This window comes from Mixophyes fleayi, chromosome 9, assembly GCF_038048845.1.
Source record: "Mixophyes fleayi isolate aMixFle1 chromosome 9, aMixFle1.hap1, whole genome shotgun sequence".
NCBI lineage: Eukaryota > Metazoa > Chordata > Amphibia > Anura > Limnodynastidae > Mixophyes > Mixophyes fleayi.
The window spans coordinates 44,716,000-44,733,807 of NC_134410.1; the positions used below are offsets into that span (position 1 = coordinate 44,716,000).

The following is a 17,808-nucleotide window of genomic DNA, read 5'->3' on the forward strand; positions in this document are numbered from 1 at the left end:
TAAATAAAACACTCCCCAGTAACATTGTTCACCACTTTTACTATTACACCACCATAATCCAATAGTAATTATTGCTTCTTTTAATCCAATGATATGCTGTATTTAATCCAAAGGGAATTGTTCTTAATTGGTAAAATGGAAAGCCGAGCCAGATTGTCGTCTTTTTAATTCAAAGAGTAACCCATGGAAAAATCTTCTGCTTTTAATCCATTGGAAGTAAAAATAAAATAACCCTTAGCAAACTAAGCAAACTTCTTTTCCCAGAACCCCCAGCAGAATATGGGTAAACTCAATTGACCGGGGTTCCCTTTAGCTACTCAGCCAATCACAAGCTGTTTCCCATGCTATGCGCGATGTGATTGATTGACACTTAACAGTGCTGTACATTTCCATTGATGTATATGCCCCATTTATTTCTATAGACAATTCATTTCAATTAAGTTACTATATTTAGAGCACAACTCCATTGTAATGAATAGGTCATAGAAGTTAATGGAAAAAAACACAGCACAATGCTGGTTAAACAGATTGTATTAACCCTTAGTGGGTATATAGAACACTATTTCAAGAGCCCTGGCATGCTTTGAACACACTGTAATGGAACAAGCCGCTTCCAAAAGCCATGCCGCAATGGAAAAGCACACAGACACGTTTGTATCACAGTTAGTAATTGAATGAATGTATAAAAATATTCTTTATAGGACTTTATCTAGTTGTAAGTTCACCATATATACTTATCTTCTCCCAGAGCTCCTTTGCTAATTTGAATAGCGAGATAAACCACCCACAATGCAATAGCCTGGGAGGTGATGTGGTCAGAACATTGCTGAATATATGACAAACAGCAGGCAAAGAGTTAGCAAACACAAGCCCCTGAGTTAAAAACAGTGTGTGTGTAAATATATATAATCTACACACACATACAATATGTGCCTAGCATTTATTGTTTCCTGTTACAGTTACTAATAGGTTAATATCATGTTTGAGATGACAGATCTTCATATTGTAAAACATAAAAACAACTTTTAGAAGGTTATTTTTGTTATCCATTGTATGTACTTTTTTATATTTCATTAATTAAACTTGTGAAAAGATTAGTACTTATACATTATCCTGATGACAATGTCATTTTGTATCATGAATATTCCTTACAGTTTCTGCTACTCTTGCATCAGCCGATAAGGCCATCCTCCCAAAGATATTAATTTAAATGGGCTGATCTATAGATTGTGAATTATTTATAACACAATTAGGATTGCTTAGTTTTGTGTACACTTTTTGCTGTGCTTGAAACAGCAAGATTTGATGACTGCATTTTTCAGCCATAATAGACCCTCTTTACCCTCAAGCTATGATAATTGCTGCTAGGCTCAGCTGACTCTTCATCCGCTGACTGTCACAGCTCTCGGCTCCGCCTACGTATGTAGGACGCTGGGAGCCATGACTGACAAGGATGTGGAGGTGCCGGTAAGGAGGTATAGAGTGGTTCACTTTTCATATTTCAATATCAGGTGGATATCTTAAATATCAGTGGGGGATAATATATAAAAAATTTGTACCTATAGAAAAGTATCTGTTATCAGTGTTAGAACAATAAAAATCAAGTTAACATTTGTCTCTGGTTTATTGATTTTGTTATCACTGTGTGTCACACATTATTATCTCTGGCTATATTCACTCATAAATCTGGTTCAGACTATAGACAACACTATCAGTTAGTTAGTGATTACACAGTAGGCCCGATTCATTAAGGAAAGTAAAGCAAAGAAAATGAGTAACTTTGCACCTTGGCAAAACCATGTTGCCTTGCAGGGAAATATAAAATGTGGGGACAGATTTATAGTTGGGGTAGGGTATGTCCTAGATCAACTTTAAATTTCAGTGTAAGAATAAAGCTATCAAGTATTTGTGTGCTACATGAAAAACAGCCAGTATTTAACTTATGTACAAAACGATAAACTAATTTGCACCCCTTGCATTGTAATATGGTTTGTCCAGGAGAAAATTTACTAATTATTTTGCCTTGGTTTCCTTAATGACTCAGGCCCAATGTGTGTTGATTGCAGCATGGTGATCAGGACATGTAGAGACTCGAACAACAGTCAGCAGTACTTTTTACCGTAATGCGGGTAAAAAAGCGAGACCACGATATTCCTAGGAAGATCGCGGGCAATTTAATTCTTCCCTAAGAATTTGCTCGCACATGTATGGCTGTACCTATGTGTTGGGGGTGGTATACCATTGTGCAGGTTGATCTAAAGTATATACTGTAGATCTTTGGCCCTCTAACTACCAAACCGTGTATATTGCATCTGAAGTGTCCCTTTACCGGAGAGAGATAGTCAATGTAAATTTTATGGTAAATACCTATGGGTTTGTGATAGTATGGGAAGAATCATGGGGGTATATTTACTAAACTGCGGATTTGAAAAAGTGGAGATGTTGCTACAGGCAACCAATCAGATTCTAGCTGTCATTTTGTAGAATGTACTAAACAAATGATAACTAGAATCGGATTGGTTGCTATAGGCAACATCTCCACATTTTCAAACCCACAGTTTAGTAAATATACCCCATGGTGTGGGTTTTTTTTCCCCCCATATTTAGGGCCTCCTTCCCTTTTATAGTGGCCACAAAATATTTTTTTGTATGTGCTACAAAAGGAAGCCTTGTCAGTTGTGGGGAAAAACAATACTGACATTCACTTGCATGGGCTAGAGATAGAAAAAAATGTGAAATTTGTTCTGGCATCAATGTCCTATATTTTGTGCAGTGTGTTATTGGAAATACTTATATATTGTGCTTATAATTCATTATGGATGCTGTATTTGCTTAAAGTAAATAAATTGACTTGTGCTAACTGTAAATTGTCATATAACTTGCAATTGTTTGTTGCCATTTACTGTGTGTAGTTTTCTTAGCTGTTGTAAATAAGAAAGTGTTCTAGCTTTGCCTGCTATCTTAGTGATACAATCTTTACCGTGAGATTTTTAAAGTAATTTTGCTTATTTCATAATTAAAAAGCCCTAAGAAATATCATTTTTAATTTTTTTTTTTACATGGCCACGATGGCATATTCAGGGCTATTGGACAAAGCAATTTATTCTGTTGGAAACATGCATAGTTCTATTTATATTTATAAATGTATACCTTTTGTGCCCATGGCTTCCAGCCTGAAATCCCCAAGTCCATCTGTAGGAGTCCTACTACTCCTGGCTATCTTCTATAGAGCAGCTGAGTAGGAGGCGTTCCTAGGTAAATGTCGTTACTTACTCTTTAAGAGAGAAGAAACCATAGCTGAAGCCATTCACCTCTACAGTAGTGTGGTTCCAACAGTGAGACCTATACTGACCATTCTGTTGAGGTAACCAGTGGAACATTGGTGGTAATCTAATGAAACTTGTGTACGCAATGCAAGGCAAACTTCAATATTTAAAACTTTACAGTAAAAATCTCACTTTATTGACTGTATACGAGTGTTTAATATGCCTGTATGGTTTTATTTGGGCTTCATTCAAGCTACAGAACTAAGGATTGTATTGATTTATACTCCTGTGCCGTAGTGTATGAAACCATTACATTGTTTATGTGCATCACCTCCTGCTGGAAGGTGTAGTTAACACAAACATGTCTATTGATACTTATGTATATGCCAGTGTTGGCTAACCTATGACACTCCAGGTGTTGTGAAACTACAAGTCCCAGCATGCCCTTCCAGCAATAATCAGCTATATATTGGCAAAGCATGCTGGGACTTTTAGTTTCACAACACCTGGAGTGTCGCTGGTTAGCCAACACTGGTATATGCTCACTTTATCGAAGAAAGTTGCTTAGCAATTTTGCATAATGCGTCAGTAATCGGTGTCTGCCCTGGTAACTTGGCATTGGCATGATGGAGAATTTTTCCAAAAACCCTTCATGAAAAATGAATCTATTATAGATGAGATGAAATGATGTAGACTGAATGGAGCCCACCAAGTCTGTGTTCTTATTACTGCCATATTCACTAGTGGGCAGATACACTCCACGTACCCGAGAGAGGCTCTGATAGAATGTCAGCAGAGGTGGGGGGATGACTCCATGTATTGTTCTTTATTGCCAGGCTCTGAGAGATGGGAACAAGCTGGCACAGATGGAAGAGGCACAACTGTTTCCTGGAGAGTCTATCAAGGCCATTGGTGAGTGGAAGCCACACATTGTATCATATATGTGATGAAATAGAATTGTTCTCACATTTTTATGTTGTTTTTCCTATTATAACTTTATATATAATCTATGTGAATGTAACAGATTTTTTTTTTATGTGGAATTATGTTACTAGGCTCTAGGATTTGATTCTATTGAATATATATTCTTTCTTTATTTTTTTTTATAAAAAACATTTTTTATTGAAAGCCACTCGTAGCATACACACGGGTCCAACATATTCAGACTTATACACATTTAATAATCAAACAATTTAAGATAAAGAAATTTGTATGGACTTATACAGCTCAGAGTCAGTGAAGTTCAACCAACTGTACCATGTTGCACAATAATCACCAAATTTGTCATTTGAGGAGAGAATGATTTCATCCATGCTTCGATAGTATTCATTCCTGGTGAACCATTCCTTTATTGTCGGAGGTCGAATTTTTATGAGTACGGTTATTTTTGCTTGTTATCTAAGTGAAAGATCAGCAATACACTGCAACTGAGCCTTGCCCTAGTGGTAACTGTATAAAGTAACATGGTAGATTATTTGCTTAAGAAAGCAGCGACTATAAAACAATGCCAATCTCGGTCATCATACTAGCCTTGTTTAGCATTGTTCTATTTATTTTGTGTAGAATGTACTAGAAACAATAATACAATGATGAATGCAGTGCATACAGTATTGGCTTCAGGACCAAATAAAAGGTGTTTGACACAAACAAACATAAAGATTACTAACAGACAAAACAAATGCCAAAATGTAAATGGAGTGGGATAGGGAGGATCACATGTGGGAAAGTAGACTGACACCGCATTGATAAAAGATTGAGTGCAGTTTTATTAGCTAGAAAATGTTTTTAATTTTTTTTTTTTTTTAAAACTCCTCCATGGAAGCGCCCAGCTGGCACTTTTCTGCAGGCTGCAGTGACTGGAGAATCTCTTTTTCAAGTGTGTCTCCAGCCATTGTGTTGGGAAAATAATTACCTCAACCGAACTTCATCATCACCATAAGTTGTTTATATAGCGCCACTAATTCCGCAGCGCTGTACAGAGAGCTCACTCACATCAGAACCTGCCCCATTGGGGCTTACAGTCTAAATTCCTTAACACACACATAGACACAAAGAGAGAGAGACTTGGGTCAATTTAATAGCAGCCAATTAACCTACCAGTATGTTTTTGGAGTGTGGGAGGAAACCAGAGAACCTGGAGGAAACCCACGCAAACACGGGGTGAACATACAAACTCCTCACAGATAAGGCCATGGTTGGGAATCGAACTCATGACCCCAGTGCTGTGAGCCAGAAGTGCTAACCACTAAGCCACCATGCTGCCCATGAACTTTTTTTTTTTCTGACTATATAGTGCAGTGTTGGCTAACCTGTGACACTCCAGGTGTTGTGAAACTACAATTCCCAGCATACCCTTCCAGCAATAAGCTGCTATATATTGACAAAGCATGCTGGGACTTGTAGTTTTACAACACCTGGAGTGTCGCAGGTTAGCCAACAATGACATAGTGTCAAAATCGACTTCTATTATGCCAGCCTTTTATTGCAGAAATTTGTGCTTCCCTATTTTCTGCCCACTTACCCTAATATTCAAGTTGATCCAGTACTAAAAGGTGTGTATATATATATATATATATATATATATATATATATATATATTTTTTTTTAACTATTTTCTGAGAATGTGTGACTTCACCTCCAAATACTCCCCCCAATCCCTCCCACCTTGCCCTATTTTCCATCTTGATCCTTTCTCCATACCATTTTACCCCCTATCCTGACAATATGATTTTATATTTGCCAACCTAAATTTAAAAATGATATATATGCTCTATATACACTGCTAAATAGAAATAGCTGATGATGATTATGAAGTGTCTAATGCAACATACTATCACTTAGTATAAAAAGTTTATAAAGCATTTTGTGTCATTGAGTGTTTTCGATTTGACCCTTTATTGCTTCTGACACTTTATATCATTGGAGACAGATTTAGCAGACATGTTTGGCCAGCACAGTACCAATAAAACCACGGTGCTATTTGTTTTTTCTAAAAATAAATATATATTTCTTTCCACAGCTAAGGATGTTATGTATATCTGTCCATTCTGGGGAGCAGTCAGTGGAACGTTAACAGTGACAGACTTCAAAATGTACTTCAAAAATGTTGAAAGGGTGAGTCTTAATCAAATAAATGGCTGGAAAGTTTGTTTTGTTTTCTTGTTTTATAAACATATTCTATTGACCTTTCTTTCCATACACATTAAAGAAAGAGGTGATGCTTCAGGGTGTCAAACTTTAATTAGTCGCAAAACTTTAATTATGCAACAGTAGTTCATCTTGTCGTGTCTCATAGAGATGCTGTTTTACTTACCACTTGTTGGCTGAAAAATATCATTTCACAGTAAGATTGAAAGGTAGCTAGGCGTCCATCCCTGCCAGGAGTCTCCCCCCAGTAACCCCTTATAATTATCATTAATCTAATCTTGATTATTACATTAGTTCTTATCTCTTTTGGTAAGTTCCTTCTGTGTAGTATCCCTCCCGCAATGCCTGGGAGTTGTAATGTATGCTCCAAACCATTCTCCATTCTAAGCATACATGCCAAGTTATCATTTCCAATATCCTTCCACAGTAACTATTTCCTAGGCACACTACCCTACCAAATACATTGCATGATTGCAGGTCTCAGCGATGTCACATAGGAATGTCGGGCACAGTGACACTTTCAACATTGGCTTCTGTTCTCTTGTGCCCATTTCTAGATCCCAACACCTGTGCAGATTTAGAACCTGAACAATTTGCCAATCCCCAACATAACAAGTAAGCAATGAATACTGAAATATAGGATATAGGAATCCACACACTCAATCTGTAGATTTGTAGAGCGCTCACTTTCCTCTCCCCTGATGGGAGCTAACTCCTCTCTCCCTCCTGTAGTTCTGAACCTCCCCCTTGCTCCTGTCCTCTCCACTGTGTCTGTTGTTATTGGATATACCCCCATAATTGGAGCCATGATTCCCTGCTTTGAAGTTAGATATAATTGTCACAGCCTCTCAAGCTATGACCAAAATGTATATGCATCAATATATGTGTATACTGCACCCCTGCAGCTTAATTTCAACTAAATTAACTTTAAGTATCAATAACCAAACCTCATCAGCCAACCTCTATGTTCATGTATTCCCAGGGTTTGAGAAATCATTGTGTGAGTCCGGTTGGCTCCTGACCACAGGACCTGTATATCCTTGCCACTTCTATTAGTTGTGCAATGTCTGCACTCACTAGGGGGACCTCCCCCCATCTAAAAGACATGCACCTCTTCTAGCAAGATAATAGAAATTTTTGAGCGATCTGCCTTTATCAGTCATAGTATCACTGGGTGCCAAAATGGATCTTGTGTTCACTTTTTGCCATTGATGAGCATATTGGCCCGAAGGCCTTGTGTTTCCATTTCCTTCTCCTAAGTAGGTGTTGCATAGTAGCAGTTTTTATCCTTCTGCTTTCGGCTACGATTGTAAGTGATAAGCTCATCACCTTGGTGATTGTTAGTTTTTGGACTGATCTGTTTCCTTCTGCCAGGTTTAGTGAGCCCAGGCTATACACTCTATTTTAATTGGGCCCAGGGCGATCAATGCATGTAGCAGTTTGGAAGTAAAAAAAAAAGTCTCTGAGACTAGCTGGTTGGTATGTTTCTGGTAACCACACTAGACAGATGTTATTGTTATGTAATCTATTTTCTGATAACTTAATATGGGCATCTTTTATGCTTTCATCAGTTGGTAATTAAATGATATCCACCCCTCCCCTGCTTCTAATGATTACTCTGCCTCCTCTGAGACATCCATCTCACCTACTTGGTATGTCATCTCCTCTCTCTCTCTCCGGCTGGGTGCTTCGATGTTGAGATGTCTGGATTCCATTATGAAACTTGGGCGAACACCTGATCAGTGAGAGTGAGTGATGACTCACTCCCTCTCATCAGGTCTTCTGTGTTTTCCTATACACTTAGAAGACAATGATAATTATAAAGTAAAGGTGTCTTGGACTTCTAAACCATCTGATATGTGAAACGGGAGTAAAGGGCTGCTTTGGAATGCAGAGAGTGCAAGGTTGCATCCTGTGAGAGTATAATTTTCACTGGTAGATTGCTAAAAGGACCCATATTTTGGCTACATCAATTAAATATATTGAGTATATTAGATAAATGCCTGCTATTGCAATCCGAAATATAGTTGAGCATTATAAGCAATTTGCATAGTTTTTTGGTGTGTTTCGCCAAAAACAAGAAGCACAATTTGCGTTCACCTTATCCCTCTGTCTTTTTTGCATGCATTCATTAACAAGTTCAACATATAAACTCCATGTCCTGTAGAGGAGACTTTAGCTTCACACCCTACCTCCTTTATACCGGTGTGTTGCCAGTTATTAAGCAAGCAATAGAGTAGGTGCTATGACCCTAGTCAGTTGTGCATAAGAAAGCCTGTACTTACGTCACATGATATATCATAGTAAAGTCTTCCAGCAGGTGGCAGTGTTGGTTTTCTAGTTTTCCATAGATGATATACTGTATTCTAAAGATGAGTATTATTCAAGCAAAACACTATAGGACAGTTATGAAAAGGCAAAACAGACAATGGGCTAAACTTTTTAACATATGATCCCTGCTATATATAACCAGCATGATGTAAAATGTATTAAGTAGTTGCTCGATTCATTGCTTTTTATTGTGCTTTTAAATGTGGAAGCAATTTATTTTCATTGTTGTTGACCTTGTTTAAAGGGACATTGATTAGCAGTAATCCTATATCTCTGCTTCATATTATTATACAGGATCCTCCCTTTATCTTAGATGTCCCCCTGGGTGTAATCAGCCGAGTGGAGAAGATTGGAGTGCAAAGCCAAGGAAATAATTCTTGCGGCATAGAAATTGTTTGCAAGGTATTTAGAGATCTTTCATATATTTTCTGCATTTAACTAGAGTTAGAGTACCTGTAGTATTCATATTTATCCTGTGCACTTTTACTGATAACCAGTTTTGAAGTGAGCAGGACTAGAGAAACCTGTAGCCAATCAGGTTATCCGCTTTGTTCAGCACAGCATTGAGTATCTCGGGAGCTGTTTATGCTGGTTTTTTAGGAGGCAGTCACCTGTTGACTTGTGTGATTGAGTAAATATGGACAGGGCTGCATGTGACGGTAGCATGATCATCGTATTTGGAGGTGAATGGAATCAAGCAAGGAGCCACAGTTTGGGAGTTATATAGTGGAAGGGACGGGATCCTCACCAGCACAAAATAGTGATGGGAGGCTCCTGTTGAACTGCTGTGGGAAGATTGTGATGTGAAACGCACCTCCTGTATGAAGTTCATACATCCAACTTGTTGTTTCTTAAAATGCAAGGGAGGATATGGCAACCAATATGATCTTCTTGCTGCAGTGAACTAAATACTGTAGGCTTTTGCTGTATTTTATTGGTTAGGTTATTTCACTTTCTTTGACTATTCGTTACCGGCAAATACATGCTTCTCTGTGTTTTACTGAACATTGAAAGCTGTTTATATTCGTATAGTAAAAGGCAAGAAGTGTAAAGCTATAAGAGAAGAATTGTGTTGACAGGCAAACACTTGCATCGTAATTCCTTGTACTTAAACCAGGATAATGCCAGTTGTGTTTCGCTAAGGCCATGCCGTAGATGATGGTCTAGTAGAGTTACGCTTTAATGTTTAGAATCTGTAGTTTTGGCAACTCCACAGTAAGTGACTATTCTGTTTCTGTACAGAGAGGGTGGGAGACTGTCGCTAAAGAGGAAATGAGAGGTAATCATTTTACATAGAATGCGCAAACAATGGCATTCTTGAACTTTGCATTTGCAGCTACTGTTTTACCAATAACACTTCACTTTAGCTCCAGAATGTACGTCTCCTTGTAACACAATCCTTTGTTTATGTTTTGGAAGGATATGAGGAACATGCGGCTGGCATACAAACAGGAAGAGCAGAGCAAGCTGGAAATATTTGAAAATCTTATAAAACATGCGTTTCCTGCTTCTAATGGGATGGTAAGTAGTGTCATTGACTCTGATATAATGCACTCCGATCCTACAATAACGGGTTACACTCTGGAAATGATGTGTCGGAGGAGTGATAACATTACATTAAACACTGGTTCTCACCCCATCTATTTGAAGCATACATGGAGTAATCTATGAAATCACACAAATACCTAAAATAGTAGATTCGTTTATGGTCTGTTGATGTATTTGCATAATGTTTGGGCCACAAATGTTGCTGCACTAACCCTTCCTCCTTCTCCTACTATTGCACAGACATCACTGCCTCGTGTTTTAAAGATAAAAAAGCAGTAACACATCTCTAATTAATTTTGTTGTGGTAAAGGGTAGGGATACCTTATGAGTATGCGCTTCAACCCCAATCCTACTCTGCCCCTCAGCTGTAACCAAAACCAACATTAACCCAAAATCCTGAAGCCCCCAGCTCAATGAGTTGATTTTAAAATTGCATCTTTGCCCCCTGGAGCCATGCCTGGATGAATGGAGTACTTCTGCGCTTACAGCTCCCTCCTCATTATGACCCCTTCCCCATCTAATTACTCTATGGGGGCAGGTCCTAATGAGCCCTTTAGTTGTTTATTTTTAGTCCATTTTCACTTTTGAGTTGTTTAGTTATTGCTTCTCATGAGCATCTTTATTTTATTTGCTCATTAGTTTTTTTTATTATATTATATATTTTATTTATTTTATTTATTTATTTTTTATTTTATTATTATTCCCTTGTCCAAAGCTACAATTATTAGCCGCATGCTATCACCATCCTGGTGATAGCATGCGGCTAATAATTGTAGCGACCTATGTTCTAATAGCTGAAGTTTTATTTCACCCCCACAATGCAAATGCTGTTGTGTTGTCATGCACATATTTTCTGAGTGGTTTTATGGGAGACAAGTTGATCTACACATTTAATGATGGTTGGATAAATGCGGAAGTGGACCAATCATGCTCTTTAAATCAACCGCATGCCAAAACTAGACTACATTTTGCAGGAACAAATATTTACATGAGAGTCAAGGGTTGGCGAAAATGCATTTTTTGACAGTGGTCTGGGATTAGCAAGTGACCGCAGATCCCCTGCAAGAGTAAGAAAAGTCTTTTATTACCACAAGGGTTACTCAGGTGCTAAGATTCATAAAAAATGGCATATAATGATGGATCGCAGCTCCCTAAAACAGATATCCAAACTGTCAATATAACATATAAAAAGAGAAAAAAAGGGGCGCAGTTTCCAACAATATTATTTATTATTCCATTGGAATGAAATATATAAAACAAATAAAATACGAGGTATTACTCTATAGATCCAACTGCACTTCAGGCGCAGTGGAAAAACTCTTAATAACAAATGTTACACACTGATTGGCATTCTCATTCTCAGGCGTTAGATTGACTAGCAATTGAATGCATCCGGAGATGGAATTAGTAGATGTAGATATCCGCTGCAGTAAATAAGACACTGGGAATCTTATACCATAGATAAATAACAGGCAGTCTTTTGTGTAGGCATAAAAGAATTCCCTTAAACTTTTTCAAATATTCAGCAGCCCAATCGGCATGTAAGTATACGCTGAAACAATATTAGAACAAGTGGATATCTTCTATAATGAAGCGGAAGTATGCAGTCTTATAATCAAAGGAAAAGACGCTATCCTGGTCTTACTATGTAGTCGACGGCCAAGTGTAAATGAAATAAACGTACAGTCCAACTGCATCAGTAGTAGTAGATGATTTTTGTTGAACAATCATACACTCTTCATGGCCCGTATAGACATCTGCACGGAGGCAATAGACGTATAGATCCGCTTTATCCACTTAGTCCACTTACTTGAATTGCATGTTGATACCCCGGGGTATAGATAGAGAATGCCAGACTTAATGTGTTCGTAGAGTCAGATAGAGATATGCTGACGCGTTTCTCCGTATCAGTCACGGTTTCATCAGAGGAGTATTGCTAATGGTTTTCCAGATGCCATTTAAAGCCGGCCCGAGTGTCACATAACACCATCCGGCCAATCAATTTCTTTTATTAGATTTGTCCCTTTTATATACATTTCCTCATGAGGTGCGGATAGTTAGAAGTCACCCTATATTATCCGCAGGATGGCTTTTTTTTTTATTATTCTCATGAGGCGCATTTGATGAGAAGTATTTTTATACTTACGCTATAATAAGAATATTCCTTCCCACAAAAGGAACTGAATTCTCTAGGAGATCAGCGCTCATCCTTATACTTACAGAGGAACGGGTTGGCACGGCTGTGGGAAACAGCATTTGTAGAGGCACTTTGACCAATGTAAAACTTCAGACATATAAATTGCTGCATGTAGTATAGACAGTCCCAATGTTCCCTCCCTCTCATGTCCAATGTAAGACATGGATGCGGCTGGAAGGAGCAGTATTTTAGGAGACTTTTGAACTGAAGTTTCTTACACTGTTTCCACCCTGTGCATCTCTGTCTGGAACCACAATCCTACTAATGTAGGAGCAGTCTGATTTGACAAGGTCCGTTCTAATAACCTGTTCTCCTACGTATGTACGAGACAGGTAAATATTATTGCACATGTAGAAATGTGTTGCGGGGAGAAATCTTTACCATTTCCTCTGCTCCATGAAGTGTCTTGTATGACACAGAACAAGAGAATGAGTGTAAAAGTTGTTCACTATGTACATAATCCAGCATCTACTCTGCATATCTGTGACTGGACCTCTGACTGCAGCCAAGTGTGATTTGCTTCAGTTGCTCTTGTTTAATGCCAGGAAAACTATACTGCAATTTTGGAAACATCCTAAGACCCCCGCGGTGAATCTGGTTCTTTACAAGCTGACAAACATGTTTACTCAGAGTTTTGAAATGATCCTGGGTGGATGGAACATCATGAGTGTAATTCAGCAGGGGAGCTTTAATGTGCCTCGGTAATTTGTTTCTAAAGTGTGAGCTCTTATTGCTCAAACTGTGTGACTGTCCTCTTCTGATAGGGTAACACTTGGATGGCCCCCTGTTTCGTTCACATAACACCTCCACATTTTTGTTCTATTTTCTTGGCTCGTTTGTGTGTTACCTTACCAAAATAAAACTTATGCGGCGAGTAATTTAATGGTCTCATCTTGGCCGAGGTTATATGGGAACATTTCTCACCAATTCCATTCTAGAACTGGAAGATTTAAAATACAGCAGACAACATCTAATGTATCATTTCTATACTTGGCCATTATGGTTGCTGAAATTTGAAATACTATTATAAAACCATTGTTCTCATTTTATATAAGTTCATGGAGATAGGGTGGTGAGTACCAAGTTCTGGAGTTTCTGTCCCAGCCTTTACACATATTTTGGACACGCTCTGAACTGCTACTAATGTAGTCTGTGATATTCTAAAGAGTCCGTATTAGTTTTGTTGGGTACTAGCAAAGAACGCTCAGACTGCTACCAAATTCTGTAACCTCTATGAGTATATAATAGCAAGTATATAAAGCTGCTTGTAATGATCTATCTATTGAGAAGTATTTTCTTTATGTATCATGCACTTTACCCTCCGTTCTTCTCCCTTTCTGTGAATAGAATAAAGCTGACACTTTGCAATTCATTTGCAGTCTGGAGACTTGTGCTTATCAGATAACTATAGGTTCCCTGTTTTGCATAGTAATAAAATAAAGTGTGATTATTTTATTATTATTATTACAGCTGCTATGAAATTTTTTTATTGTCCTATTATACAGTAATATAAGCTGGCAGGTGTGCTTTTAAATTAAATATGCATCATCTTGTGTGTGATTTATTACAATGATATACTCTAATCATATGACCCATTTTTTTAGCAGACTGTTACATGAAAATCATAATGCTGAATCTTCTGGCACTGACAGCATCAGGGTCTAATTTGGCCTCACACATAGGTGACAACATTGGACAAGGGTTTGTTGATCAGTGCGTGATCTAGATGTCTTCTGGCTTCAGTGGGTGTGACAAGATGACAGGACACAGACAGATAAAGGTCATCTTCTGACTGCATTTACCAATGTCCAATAGTGAACTGATTGATTTTAATTGGGTTGTCATCTGGCATTGGGGTCCTTTTTAGAAATACGCTTGCTGCAGTATCAGGGCAAATACTTGATATTGGTTGCAGCATCTGTTGACTTTTATTGGCTGTAAGCTGTTAAAGCTATAGCAGGTTTGGCAGCCAGTTAGAATCCTAAAATGCTCCGCAGACAATTGAACTACTGTAATTGGCGCACTAGATTTCTTCTGTAACGTTCTGTTTGTATGTAAAGTTTTTTGTAAATTAAAAAAATAAAATGTCTTGAAATATGTCCTTTTCTCCAGCCCCTTTTTGCATTTAGTTATAAAGAAAAATTCTCTGTGAATGGATGGAAAGTATACGACCCTGCAGCTGAATACAAAAGACAGGTAAAGTATGACTTATTTATTCTCTGTAAGAATTTTGTTTTCTAGACATTGTCTATCAGAACTTAAATTGTATTCTTACTTGGCTTTTCATAAAGTAAATGCTTATTAAGAGTATCCATTGTAACAATTGTGAACTTTTTTTTTTTGGATCGGGAACAGTTTTGTTTTGGTTTTTTCTGTTTTGTGTTTTTTTGTTTTGTGTTTTTTGTTTGTTTTGGGTTTTTTTTTATTATTATTATTATTATTATTATTATTATTACACAGTCAGTCAGTCCACTGTGTGTGGAAAGTGTTTTGTTTCTTAAAAAGTATAGGACCACATCCGATCTCAGTGCTTATCTCATTAGAGTAATCTTTCTCAACAAAAACAAATCTCCTTTTATGTGGAGCAGTCAAAACTGAGAATCGGGGCGTCTAACACACATATTTAATGTACAGCTGAAACATATTTAATGATATACACGTATATACACAGCTAATACATATATTTGATAGTATATGCAGTTAACACCTATTTAAGAAAATACACAGCTACCATGTATCGTATAAATGTATATGTCATACACACATCAACACAAAATGTACTAAACGACATACAATTAAACAAAGTTATGAACTTGCATGTACTGTATGCAAGCACAAACCGCCTACAAACATACTTGAAATCCTGATTCGCTCAAAAGTCTGAAAAGGATGAACGTGTTTCTGATTGGCTGACATCCTTGGCATTGGACTTCAGTATATATGAAATATCTACTCTTAATATTATAAGTCACTGAGAGGTCTTGTGGCTTTATAATACACAATCTGTCATATGCAAGGTTAATTTTTGTACGGTCTGCGAAAACAACATGTTAATGTACGTTAGATGGAGTTAAAGGATACTGTGACCATTAAACAATATTAATGTCACTTTATTATTAAACTTCACCCGTGAGATGTATAGAGATGGATCACTTTGCCAGCAACATTTTTTACAATTAATTATATGGGTAGAATATACTGAGGTTTGTATTATTTTTTTTCCCCTCTAACAATAGTTTTTATGATTTTCAATTAAGGGGTACAGAGAAAACAAAAAGTAAAGTAAGGAACACATGGTGAAGGGAGGGTCCGCTTGTAGGGGGCAGGGAAGAGGCAATACATACACATCAACACAGGTATAGCAAAATAAACAAGCGGTTATGGATAAGTAATAAAAACCACCAGTCTCAGAGATGTAATCCGGGGACCCTACGGGGAGGAAACCTTCTGTGATATATATTTTGTTTTGATGTCTTTGACACCATATCTGAAGTTTGAATTTGGCTTCAAACATAGAGAAATAGCTAATTGTATACAAAGCAAACATGTAGAACTTCATCGAGAAGAAAAAGACTTAGGCCTCATACCCACTGGCGTTTTCTGAATGCATTTTACTAGCATTTTTATTGCTGCAAAATATATGTCGGTTTGCCGTCACCAGCCTCTGGCATAACTGTACAAGTGAATAAATGTAATCGATCAAAGGTAAAGAAAATCACAGCACTTTTTATTATGTATTGTTCTATGTATTGTGTTCAATATTGAATGCAAATGAAGGGTGGCTGTTTACTGTGTTTTAATTGCCCTTGGTAAACCAAACATAACTTTTTAAGCTAGTCCTCAGCCAAAGTATGTACTAGGGACCTCTGCAGGGTGCTGTAGGAGAGCCACAAGAGAGTATGGAACCAAGACATTGAAGTGACAGCTGGCTCCTGATTGGATGAGCACCGTAGCCATCCAAATAGGATCTGGTTGTCCTTTCTACCAGTGCATCAGATCCTGACGCTTCCTAGCAGCTCTCTAGCAGAAGTCCCCAGTAGAGTGAAGACCTGTGGTAGAGAGTGAGCTCAGTGGACAACTTACATGTACTAGTCTTGTGAATATGGGTGTTGTGGAAAACACATGTAAAGGATAAAATGCTTAAAAAATGATTGCATTATGAAAGTGACAGCATACTGAAATAATTCCTAATACTTTATCTAGAATTTCTACCCAAAATGAGCTGACAGACGTTGTAAATATGTGACACCCTTAGCAACGTTTTTCAACATGGAAACCATAATTGCAGTCCACGTTTTGTTTCCATGGCTACAGGTGCTACTAAGAATGTCAGATATACACAACATGTCTACTAAATGGCAGTAACAGATATGGGTCTTCCAGCTGCTGATTTTGTGTAAAAGCCCTGTTTAAAGTATCAGAAGTTACTCCAGTCATTTATGTTATTGAGCATTATTTCAATTGTGCAAAATATTATTTTATTTTTTAAATTTGAGTGGAGCAACCCTTGAGGTATGTCTGTTGTGATGATACAGAGTAGAGGACAGTACTGCATCTAGTTTATATGCCTAATACGAAGTATATAAAATGAAAGGCCGCAGTTCACAATAAACATGGATATGCAAATATGAGAGTGATGGATGTACTGTGAAAAATATATGCCTTCCCAGATAATTACACTTATCCCACCCTATCTATATTTTTTATTGATTACATGACTTGCGTATGCAGCCAGCAACACATTTGTTAACATCTTAATGATTCATTTTCAGTGTCTTTCGTATTCAGATCATGTCCCCTGAGAATGTATTGATCAGATACATTATAGAGCTTCTGTCTGTGCTTCAAAATATATTGCACTTAATTACCTTTAATGAATGTATAGCATTTATTGTTTACGTACATGGATGAGGTGTAATAGAAAATGGGCAGAATATATACAGTACGGCAGTATTAGGTATGGATTTTGCTTTGCATTCATATACATTCTGAGGTTACTTGTGTACCATTATTATCCTTGAATAAATCATTCATGGGTAGGTGCAGATATCTTCATCATTTCTCCATCCAATGAAGGATTGCTTCAAACTGCTAGTGGGTAAGGGATAATCCTAGCATATCGGCCTGTTTAAGAGAAACACAAGTGGAGCAGAGAGAAAGGAAGGATATATAATGGGTTGCAGGGTTAAGCAGAGCAGGAGATTATAGAGAATAACATACATTATGGGTGTAGCCAAGCAACCATGGAATGGGGAAAAGTGCACAATCCATTCCTAAAAATTAGAAGAATGTTATCTAAAAAATGCGCAACACTTGTTA

General features: G+C 37.5%; 1 protein-coding gene across 6 annotated transcripts in view; it reads left to right on the forward strand.

Moving 5' to 3' along the window:
- Positions 1–17,808, forward strand: part of MTMR1 (myotubularin related protein 1) — a 50,474-nt gene that overhangs the window by 14,449 nt on the left and 18,217 nt on the right. For all 6 annotated transcript variants that reach the window (XM_075184249.1, XM_075184250.1, XM_075184254.1 and 3 more), the window contains 5 exons: positions 4,103–4,178; positions 6,286–6,380; positions 9,039–9,146; positions 10,164–10,265; positions 14,602–14,685. In XM_075184249.1, the coding sequence (XP_075040350.1) occupies positions 4,103–4,178; positions 6,286–6,380; positions 9,039–9,146; positions 10,164–10,265; positions 14,602–14,685 (465 nt within the window). The remainder of the gene's footprint in view (positions 1–4,102; positions 4,179–6,285; positions 6,381–9,038; positions 9,147–10,163; positions 10,266–14,601; positions 14,686–17,808) is intronic.